The sequence below is a fragment of the Athene noctua genome, chromosome 1 (genome assembly GCF_965140245.1).
Source record: "Athene noctua chromosome 1, bAthNoc1.hap1.1, whole genome shotgun sequence".
Taxonomy (NCBI): domain Eukaryota; kingdom Metazoa; phylum Chordata; class Aves; order Strigiformes; family Strigidae; genus Athene; species Athene noctua.
The window spans coordinates 197,082,186-197,094,389 of record NC_134037.1 but is presented as its reverse complement, the minus strand read 5'-3'; the positions used below and the strand labels follow the sequence as shown (position 1 = coordinate 197,094,389).

The 12,204-nt window shown below is 37.9% G+C and overlaps 1 protein-coding gene across 1 annotated transcript in view; it reads right to left on the bottom strand.

The window, feature by feature from the left end:
• Positions 1-7,599: 7,599 nt before the first annotated feature.
• The window catches only part of SLC5A7 (solute carrier family 5 member 7), a 30,487-nt gene continuing 25,882 nt past the window's right edge, over positions 7,600-12,204 (bottom strand). Inside the window, exon 9 of the mRNA XM_074930468.1 lies at positions 7,600-12,184. Coding sequence (XP_074786569.1) covers positions 11,561-12,184 — 624 coding nt within the window. The 3' untranslated portion in view covers positions 7,600-11,560. The remainder of the gene's footprint in view (positions 12,185-12,204) is intronic.

Here is a 12,204-nt window from a genome sequence, read left to right as displayed (position 1 = left end):
AGCTTTTGAATTAATATTGCTAATAGAATTGTACTGGGGAAATGGCTGTCGCAGCAGAAAGCTAGGGATGTATTAATTATTTCTATTATTATTTATATTACAACAGTATGTAGGCATTATAGACAAATTTAGGCCTCCTTAGGCACATTGCAGACACAGGAAGAGATGTTGTCTTAGATTAAATCAAAACAAGATAGACAAGATGAGGAAAAGAGAGATGGATTGACTTATTTCTGGCCAGGCAACAAGTGAGTGATAGGAGGACAGGTCATGTCCATTCCCCTTGTGTTCCCTGACCTTCACCTGCTCCTGCTTTGGCTGCTTGCCCAGCTGGCCTGAACTAAAACAGTAACAGTAGCATCAAACATCCATTTTTTGAAAGTGCCCAAGATGGTCTAAGACACCCAAGAAGATAATTTTGGATGGAGATGACACCTGTCCTCTTCCCTTGTAATGCAGACAATGACATTCCTTTCTTGGTTCTACTGCTCCTGTTAGGTCTATAAGACAGGATACTTAAGAGGCATGTAGCTTAAATTGTCATTTATTATTTTATTGTTAAAAGCAAAAATATAAGGTGAATGTCAGAAGTTGTGTACTTAGCTAGTTTTTATGAGTATTTGCCCTTGTCTTCCCATTTTATCCCTTAAAGGTTTATGTATATTCTCTTATTTGGCTGTATGTGAGTAACTCTGCAGAGCAGGGACTGTGTCTCCCTACATATTTTGTGTTCTTGAGCACAGTGAAACTGCAGCCATTTGGCCTTTGCAATAATTGTAAAAATCAACATAAAAGTATAAGGAGAAATTATATAAACTACAGAAATGAGACAAAAACACTAGAACAATAGTCTAGTGCAAAACTTCATTACAGTAGAACAAATAAATATATGTGATCCAAATTCTTTCACTATCTCCTGTCCTTAGTGACAGCTTGGCAGGACAAAGATGGGATAGAGGCTCTGTGGGGACTTGAAAGAAGCCATATGCTTCCATTTATTATTTTCTCCTTGCTCAAAGTCTCCAGATATATATTGTTTCATAAGGCACAATATTTCTGTTTGCTCTTGATACAGGCATTTGTCGACCTACAACATTCTGCAGGACTGAAAACCATCCCAGACCATGCATGTCAAATGGGTCGGTAAACCAGATGTCCTGCACTAACATCTGTCACAAGGACTTATTGTGTGATTGATAAGAATCTATTACTAATGTGACTTTTATTTTTGAATATTCAATTACAGTTTTTACCTCTTTAGTTGTATCCTCACTATTTGTTTTCAGGACTGCTCTGGTATACAGTGACAGCAGAGTCAGGACCATTAACCTTCATTACTAAACTGAGTAATGGAAACACTCAGCATTGTCCTGATATTGCCATTCAGCATCATATTGCCAAATGCCTATTTTCTCTGACATCTCTGCTTGTAACTGCAGATACTGTAATTGCTATGAGACCTCTGCATTTTTTTTGTGCTATTTTTAAATGACAATGTTGTGAAATAAATCTGTTTACTGACAGTTTCTCTAGTCTCATTAAAAACCTTTTCAGTATTCCTTAGGTTCTTGGAAAGCAACATAAATCTAAAGGAGATGACATGTTGAGAGGGAAATGGGTGAGTGGTGTAACTGTAAATGCTTTACTAGCTTAGGTAAATGGGAATGACATAAGAAATCCCTCAGACAAAGCCTTTCTTTCTAACACGTGGGCTACAAGACTTACCTCATATTTGGTTTTGCCTTGCCAATGGTGCACCTATTTTTCTCATAGTGTATCTGAATAGAAACTGCTTGTGAATGAAAATTAGTTATAAACAGGCAGTGCCAAATATCCCAAGTTTTGATGCAATCATTCATGTGAGATGAGTTAAGCATACACTGTAGTCAGTTCACTGGGCATAGAACTGAACTGTTTGTACAGCACAGATTCTCTTAAGTTTGTGTTTCTGCTTTGAAGTATCTTAAGCAGATTTAGTATTCAAGCAGCTAATGTTCAACACTTTTTAAAAATGACGTGCCCTTAAAATGTTAACATTGAAATCCTGTGAGAGGTCCTGTTCAGGAATGAAGACTCCATCTTTCCTTTTTATCAGGGAAATAAGCTTATGAAAATATATCTTATTTATTTTCTTTTTCAAACATTATGTTATGCTACTAAAAAAAAATTTCCATTATGTTATGAGCTTTTTCGATCAAGTGTAATCCTTGAGGACACTTCACCAGAAGTAGTACAATGGATTTTAGACAGATGGAAAATATAAAGTAATTTTTTGAACCTAAAACTGCATAACTGTGCTTGCTCTTCAACGTGGACTCATTACATGGATAGCTGCTGTAGTGAATGCATAAACAAATATCAGACACTGTGCAAATATCATACTGATTTATGCACTAGAAGAATACCAATCAGCCTTTAGCAGTAACCACTACATCATCTCTGGATGACTAGAGTTTTAACTCGTTGGGTCCAAATCTCTCTTTCCTTGTCTCCTGACACGAGTGTTTCTACAACTTCTGCCTCCACATGCACAGCTGATGCTACTTGCCAGCATGTTTCACATGTGTGATACCAGGAAGGATATTCATATTCTCTTGGCTACAATCCAGAGGCTGCATAAGATGGCTTTCCAGACATTTGCATTTTTATTGGCAGTTATTTAAAGTACAAAAATTTCCCACCTGAACTAGGTTTCACTGTTATTTTTCTTTCTGTTACCATAAGCCAGAACCTTGTGTTCTGTGTAGCTTTATACAGATGGAAGAATTCATTTTAACAGCCTACCTTAAAACTTAAGGAATAGTTGTCCTGTTTAGGTTGGCTGTCTTACATTGAGTTACTGAACTTTATCACTAATCTGCAATTAGCATATGGTTTTGAGAGAATAATTGAAGTGTACATTCACAATATGCTGCAGAACAGATAACTGATATGAAAGAACATAATCTCTTCATATATTACTTTCCTGGTGGGCAGGAAACAAGAATGAAACAGAAGAATTTATTGGTTCATTGGTTTGCTGGAACATAATATTTTTTTGCAGTAGCACGGAATAAGAAAGTTTACATCGCTCTCTGGTATGCTAGTCCTGAACAATTATATTACCTTTAGTATATAATTTGTATTTATATACACGTTGGTATATAAAAGTCTTCAGTTTACTTCTCTGCATATTTCCGTCACCTCATCTTTGTGTGTAAGAAACAAATTGTAGAGGCTAGAAATCTTTTTTATTGCTAACTACTTATATTCTTCCTACATGCTGAGGAACTAGGCTTGCAATTTGTGTGATGGCAACAGTAGCTGTTGATCATTACTGGAGTGGGAAAACCTCACTGTGGAGGAAGGCAAATGGAGACACCCTGGATTTCAGATGTACACATATATAGGACAGAAAAAAAGTTTAAAATTTCTTAAAAGGATAGCTTCTGGAACTGCTCAGTATAGCATGCAATTAAACCAAGCAGAACTTCACTGCTTTTTTTGTGATTCTGTGGGATGGTATGATCTTTTAAAGATGGCTCTCTCCCATTATTGACTGACTGTTGGTATGTAGGCTATATGCAAGTTCATACCCAGACAACCCACTGTGGTGCTGGGGGCAGACTTAATCACTATGCTTGACCATAGACCAGAACAACACAAGCACCAAAGAAGGGAGAGACAGGGGCAAGACCTAGAGGCTGGTGGTCAGCAGGCATCTTTTAACTCCTTTCACCATGACCATGCTCCTGCCCAACCTCAAAGGAAGACAAGCCTTTCACAGTCATGTCTCTGCAGTGGTTATTGGCATAGCTAATATAAAGTGGGTATCTCTGTCATCGAAATATCATCAATAAAAGATAATCTGTGTCTTACCCAGTCATGTTGAAATCATGAGAAGCTGCCCCAGTCCTTGAATGGCATGCTCCCAGTGACCCATCATTTTTGGGATCATCTTTCCCTTTAAGTCCGTTTGAAAATTGTGTCCAATGCTTTGATGGATGTGAACTGCTGAGTAACACAAAGTGCAGTGCAGCACTCTAATCTCCGTTATTAATAAGCAGATGATTATATTCCATTAGTGAATTGGCAGGATATATTTAATTCCTTTTCCTTGAAGTGAAATACAAGAGTAGCTCAGCAAAAAAATGGCCTTGTCCATTTCCAAATAAGTAAATGAATTTTAGAGCTTCAGTCAGAACCATGGAAAACTCTTAGTTGGAAGAATTAACAAGAATTGGTTTATTACTGCCATTTTACATTGAAGGATGTAACTTAAAATTACTTCAAGTGTGCTTAGACTCCTAGGATGATGTGTATTAGGATCAGGAGCAACAGGGGATGTACAAGTATGACACATCCAGGGCCTGACCATCATTGCTGTTTCATTCACAGGATCTATTTTAGCACTACTTCTGCTTTTTGTCTACAATATTTCAACTATTTCAGAAATTCAATCGTGTGATGAGGAATTTGCCTCTAATTCTTTTTCCAAATCTCTTCTATGGTATTGTATACTCATTGGTCTTTGAATTGATTTTCAGCTCAAATATCTCCTCTTGCTGCTTTTTGTATATGAAAATTGTCTAATTACTCTTAGTTTTCAATACAAGATTATTTTCTATCACTACTTTCTAATGCTGTATTACACACTAAGCTCAAAGTTGAAATAGCACCCTTTCTTGTCTGCACATTGCCTGAGAAAGTAATCTATTACCCATAAGACTAAACTACTTGTTTTCTGCTAATACAACAGCCTTTTTTCCCAGTCTTTACCAGATTTCAATTTATTCAATGGTCATAATATTAAAAGTGTGTCATTCCACATTCAAGTTAAATTCTTTAGGCCTGTATAACCCAATATATAACCTCATCAAATGCTCTTTTCAAATCCTTTTTCATCTTGAGAACTATTCTATCATCTTTCCCCTATTCTGTACTAGAGTTTTTCACATCTTGCTTTGGTAGTACTAGTTCTTCCACCTTATTACTCAGGTTTCCTGCATTAGTCCACAAACAGCCTCATTGTTTACTTCTGACCTCACAATGTTTCCTAAATCAGTTAAATATAGCCAAACTGACCAATTCTTTCATCTGAAGAACTACTTTTTTTTTTTTTTTTTTTCCCCACCACTACCTTATTCTCTAGCATAGCCTTATTCCTGACTACTGCCTCATTTGCACTGTTTTTCACCTGTTACTTATTAACATTTATGGAGATAGCATATGTCTCCCCCAGTCACAACACATCCCTTGCAACCTAGATTGATGTTTTCCTTTGTCTGTCTTTGTAGTCTTGGTTGCAGAAGGTCAGTGCTCCAGACAGCCAGGTGCAAACTTTTCCCTGAGAACTAAGCTTTTTTGTGAATGCTTCCCAAATTCCCCCTCCTAGGATGAATTTGCCAGCTATCTGTTTGGTGGGATCATGTTCATGGCTTCAATCTTGTTCTCAAGTAGGAAGAGAAAGAAGTGAGCCACATCTTGCTGATTTTTAAACATCTGTATGGGCATTTCTATGGTGTGACGCATTTCACGGTAATGTGTGCGTTAGGTGAGATTAGTCATGTTTGCTAAGTGTCAGTTTTTCTCCTTGGACCCCAAAGGCAAACAAAAAGGCCAGGTCAGGAGTGAAGAACTTCTTTGTTCATCTTTGAGGCTGTATCCTCACCACTAAATTGAAGATGCTCAGGCATGTTTCTGGGCACTGAACACATCTGGTGGGAGGCTACACTAGTAATGTCTGTCAGCCTTTCAAAGGGGAGGCTGCTTGCAGAACTCCTCTTGGGAAAGGCCCTCTGCAGCCCTTGGAGCAGTCCAGCCCCCAAGCTGGGTGCCTGTTTGGAAGAGTGACATTTGACTCAAGCCAAAAGCAGTCTGGAGACCACCGTAATGGCCTGGGAGCAATTCTGGTCATTCTTTCCTGTATTAAAATGGACTTCTTTAAAGTTTCTTGTAGTGTCTCCCAAGCCTGGTGTAATTGTTCTCCAATCTTTCTGGGGCAGTCTGATACTGTTGCAGCTGGGGAGATGTCATAGCATTTGGGTCTACCCAGGTTCACTCTTTTCAAGTGGAAAACTACTCAGTATTTGTGGTCTTTTCAGTCCTTTTTGTGGCTTTTAAACTGTGTTTGGCAACTAAATGTAATTTAAAGAGAGGGAGGCTTCATACATTTCATGTAATTGCTTGGTATTCACCTGCCATCAGTCCTTATGTGGCTGTGGTGGAAAGTGATTTGTTCAAAATTCAATATTGATTAAAAATGCTTACATCAAAGACCTTAACTTCTTTATCTACCCATTTAATTCTCCACTGTTTGTTTTTATACCCACTGTCCCTTTTGTGAATTTGACAGAAAAATATGGAAAAAATTGCTCTAAATTATTCTTTACCAGAAATAAGCTATTGTTAAAAAAAAAATAACAACCAACCAAACAAGAGTTTCAAGTGATTCCTAAATAGTCTCCTAAGTAGGGTTTTGCTGTGGTTTTGGCCACATCTGTCCTGCATATGGCATTTTACTTATGATGTCACGTGGCAAAACAGTTTATTAATGCTTTCACATGAACAGTCATCAGCACACCTTTACCTTCTGCTTTTTCTTGACTTTTTAAATCTGCAGGATTATGGACTTGCTTTCATTCTGAGATACAAGCTACAAGATATCAGGGCTCTTGTCTTAAAACATGCTTTAGTTTTTCAAAGGTACAGATGGGGATCAAACTCCCAAATTGCAAGAGAGACCAGAACGTTATAGCCTCAAGGAAATGTCTACACAATTTGACATTGCTTGAAAATCCTGGACTGTGCTTCACCCCATGAGTGAGCCCCTCAGTGCCTGGGAAAACAAGTCAGTGTGCCTTATTTTCCCCATCCATGAGTGGACAGTATTGTCCACATACTTTTGCAAAGCATCTGGGGAGTAAATACACTGTATATTTGGCATATGTCATTATAGTAGAACTTGGATAGACACCCATTTATATCTTTCCTTTGACTTCAATGCACATTAGATCAAACTCTTACCAGGAGAATAAAAGCACAGATTTAGTTTTCAGTCATCTAAAATTTTGATTTCTGAATAGTTGTATTTTTAACACGCATGCAATGCCCAGAATGACTTCATGACCCACTACAAAGGGCTCTTCCACTATGTGAAACATTACCAAACCCTTGTTCCAGTCCTCACGCATGAAAGGTGGAACCCAGCTGCAGTCTCTAGGCACGCGCATGCCTGCTCCTGTAGCACATTCTCTGCTTCTTGACAACTCTACAGTCCAAAGTACATCCCCTGTTCAGTCCCGTCCTCCCAGTACAACACCCACAAGAGAAAGGTCCCTGGCAAAGGCTCTGCATACTGGATGTAGATCTCCTTGGAGCTCAGGGGCTTCTGCTCTTCTTTGTGGCTGTAAGGACAAAGAAGAGATGACTGAAGTGAGAGCTTTGTTTCTGGGGCAGGTCTGTAGCCATGGGGTGGCCCCACTGATGCCCTGGGCAAGGGTCAGCTCCTGCTCTGCTGGGGCCATCTCGCCTCTGCAGGGCTATGCCCATGACACAAAACATCACATGATGCTTGAGTGATAATAAAATAAACGTCTTTATTTTTAATAGATGGACAAAACAGACCCAAAACCAGACAGTATTTTCCTGAATTTCATGGGCACTATAGAATACAATACAAATGAAGTTAAAACATATATATCTATATTATGCTTCCTATCTGCTTCATTAGGTATAGTCTTAATATAACATTTCTGACACAGACAAAAATATACTTTTTTTCTTTAACAACAACCACAAATATTGCCCTGATTAATAGCAGACATAATAATTTACTGTCTAACTGCACATGATACTTGATCAAATACACTTGAAGGGCAGAAGGAAAAATTAATAATAGGTTTTTTCCTTACTTACATTTGAAATCCTAAGTTGTTGTACTATATGAAAATAAAAGACTAAATCTTTTGCTTTACTTTATTTGATCCACTTAATGTTTACATTCAGTTCAGGTTCACAAAAGTATGTTTTATTTATAATACATACATCATCCCATATGGACAAATATAGATGAAATCGTAACTTTTTTTGACATCTTAGCTATGTTATTAACCTTGATATTATGAACACATCTCATGCAAAGGAGGTAAAAAACCCTGTCAAATAAATGTTATTCACAAATGTTAAGAATATGAAAGTAAAATGTATGATTGTGATATGAATATTTTATCTGGAAATCATAGGCTCAGAAACAATAACCTTAGTGTCTGAAAAACGAGCTGTTTGCTTCACTGATTATAGATCCAGTTTAGTGCACAGTACTACTGTCTACAAATTGCAAAAGTGGAGGAGGAGCATCTGATGATCAGATGATGAAAATAAAGTCTACTTCAAGAATAACATCCTGTTGGCATTTTGCTTGTGGAAGTAAGTTGATGGTATTTTGGTTTTTGTTGGGTTTTTTTTTTGTTTGTTTGTTTTTTTCCCCAGTTATCAATCAGAGATATGGCCTTTGGTTTTATGACCAGCTCTGCATAAATCTAATGGTAGTATAGCTGAACTAAGGCAATAATCTTGTAAACAGATTTTACATGGGGCTGTTTGGTTTGACTTTTGGTGTCATCCTGTCCAATACTCAGCCCACAACTGCAACCACTACAGCCACTGTTGGACTCAAGCAGACATGCACAGAGGCTTGATACGTGGAAAGCAGAGTTACGGTTGCACAATGAACAGTCTTCAGTGCCGCTTCTCTCCTTTGCATGGTAAAGCTTCCATGGTGTGCAACTTGTAAAAGTGTAATAACCTTACAGTCTCTGCAGAGAGGACTGGAAAACTTTGTTAGAACCATTTTCCACCAGAGAATGCATAGTTCCATCTAAACAGGAACACTCTGTGAAATCACAGTGATTTCACAAAAATATTTGATAGGATAAACAGTATAAAATATTCTGATAATGTTGAAAGCATCTGGCTTGAAATTTTTTGTCTAACGTATTTTAATTTTTCACTTAACTTTTTCATTTTGAGCATTTTAAAAGCCTTTATGTTTTTATGCCAACAAGAGAATACAACGGAAAAGGAAAGATTTTTATTTTTCAATCAAAATTTCTTAAACTGTTTCAGATTAATCTGTTTCTCCTTTCCTTCTCCTCCCAGTATTGGGAATTTTGAAATAAATATAGAAATGCTGCTGTATTCAAAGCATCTGGCCACTATGCAGCTTCTCATAGTGAAATTCTAGCAATTCCTAGACAAAACTGAAGTGAAAATTTTCAGAAGTCCTACAGGTGGCTGTAAATCCTGTAACGTAGTTTGGAACTGCAGTGTAAGGTGTTGGTTCTGTAAGCAGGCCAAACCGTGCCTTGATATTTTGTCATAAGAAAGGATTCAGGCTATTGGATTTGGGCCAGAACTGTATAACAATTCAGCAGTGGCTCTGTTCTCCCCTCTTCCATGTCTCTTTCCTATTCTCTTTTCCATGGATCATGAGGGAATGGATACCGCAGGGCTTACATCCAGTTAGTTTGTGAGATCTTGGCACCCTAAATTTCATTGGTGGCTCGTTCATTCACCCCGTAGGAATTTTTAATTTCTTTGTTATATTGGCCTTTCTGTGTTTTTAGTGCTGATCCTGAATTTGATTCCCTCCACCCAGAGCACACTCAATATTTGTTAGCACAGTAGTATCGTAGTTCACAATGCATATTCAGAACTGAGATGCAGTGTTATTTTTAAACACAGTGTATGGAGAAAAAAACCCCGAACATCTCTAAAATTAATTTTCCCTATGTATAAAATAGATATATGCTGTTAAAACTCCACAAAAGGAGCAAAAACATATCTAAGGATTCAACCTTGTGAAAGTTTCTGTCAACATTGAGTGCACAAGTTGATGGCTTCTTCCTTTAGCAGCAAAACCTATTCTTACATCTCCTATCCTCCAGTATAGCTCCTCGTGCTGTGAATGTTAAAGAAGAAATTTCACCAGTGACCAACAACAGGAGGATATCTGGATTTCAGCTGAATGTTTTGTGTCATGTGTAGATATTGAAAAGAATTATCGGAGCATAACTCTTAATTGTACCGAAGTCTAGCTATTAGATCTCCCACTGTGAAAGGCACGTACCAATGGGGACAGACACAATCATCTCGGCCATGGGCAAATGGAAACAACGTTGCATGTTCCCTGCTGGCCAGGACAAAGTCAGAAGAGGCCTCATCTCCCTGATTTGGTTCTTCTGGCCAGCGTTGCCATTCATGAGTGAAGTCTCGTCTGCGCCTGGCCACTGCTGGTGCTCTGCAGAGTCACCGTGACCACCCAGGAGTATGGCTGTTAATGACAAAGTGCAGTATGTAGTGGAAGACACTGCTGTGCCTTTCACTAAGCATGTGGGTTCGGCCTTCCTTTCTCCTCCAAGCTGCTGCTGCTTTTGGAGGTAGACAGTTACAGATTTGGAAAGCTGCCCAGCAAGCCTGTTTTTCCCACGGGAAATCCAATTTTTGAGAAAATGTGATTTTCCATGGAAAATCTACACTTTCCATAGTAATCCCAGCAAGATCAACCCAAAAGACTGCTTGATGTCTTTGAGAATAATTTTTTTAAGTGAAAAATGGGAATTTTCCCCATGGAAAACCCTCTCATCTGTTTTTTCAAGCCTTCTTGACTCTCCTTATTTTTTAGTATTTGTTCCATTGCTGCAAGCTGATTTGTGTCAGACTTCTTTGCTCAGTGTTCATTTTGATGTTAAGTCAAGATAAGGGTTCTTTTCTCAATGTTGAAAAGTTCTATTTAGAAGAGTTCTGTAATTATTCACAATCTGAGTTTCAACTCCAATTATTGCTTTAAAAATTTTGTTATCCTCCATTGGTGACAGCCACTAACCACAGGAAAAAAAGAACACCTATAGTAACATACTTCTAAGGTTGTCTTGCGTTAGGTATAACATAATTTTAAACTGTGACTTCATTTTAACTTTTTAAATTAGTATATGATGTTTAGCACTCCTACAAGGAATTTATTACTGTTTGTGCATTTCAAATAATAAAATACTGTATTGTATTATTTGAATTTCTTTATGAGGAAAAAAATGACCAGACCAAAACCCCAGGGAAGTTATCTATCTGTCTTTGCTCAAGCAACTAGCTCTTTAGTAATAAATCACTTTTAGCTGTGACAATATATTTTCACTTAATGCCAATAAAATGTTGACTGATAGTATTTCAGAGTGACTGTATTATAATCTCCTCATATGATGTCCTAGCTAAATAACTGCTGCACTTTTTCTGCTACATATATTTTCAATTGTAAATACTTTTTTAATTACACAGTATACAGTCCTGGGTGGAAAGAATGCGATCTGAGTGTATCTTTTGGTAAACACTCTATGATCTAATCCAACGTTAGATAATAACAGAAAAGAGTTCCTCCCATGGGATGCTCCTGCTCCTAGAAACAAATTAAAGAATTGTGCAGTGGCATTTTATTTCCAGTTTTTGCTTTTCTTCTGATAAAATTCCTCTTACTGTTCTTTGTAGAATATCCTGATTCACATTGCTTTGCCTGTGGCTAACAGATTTTTTAATTATCTTCAGTGTTGGACAGCTCTGGACTCGAATCAACATAATTGAAGGCTTCCTTGTTTGTGAAAGTTGAGCTCAAAGTTAGACTGTGACGTGGATTCACAGGTGCAAGTTCGTTTAATACAATATTGTCACTTTTTACAAGAGTTGCTTTGTCCATGTGTTCTCTACTGTACCTGGCAACAACAGCATCAAGGAAATCCAGCTTTGGTGGCAAAATCCCACTCTCAAATAAGTATTTGGCTAAGTAGGACACTATAATGTTAGTAAAGAAGGAGGTAAGCATAGCAAGTGTTTTAAATGGGAATCGCTGGGTATAGATATTATTTTCATCAGGATAGCAGCCAGGATAGTAGATCAAGGGCTGAAGGTAGAGGTACGGTTCTCCTCCAGTTATTCTGAGAACAAGGCCAAATAAGTATCCTGCAATGGCACCATAGGTGTTGGTTCCTTTAACAAATAACACACACAGGAGCTGGGGGAATATGATGATATAAACAAGGTCAGAGCTGAGGTACCACAGGCCATACACTGATGAAGCTAGCAGTGCCATTGCTGTTGCTGATGCTCCAAACAGAAAAACAGTGATTCTCATAACCCACACGATTTCCCTGTCTGAAGCCTGCAAAAAAAGGGCAGAGT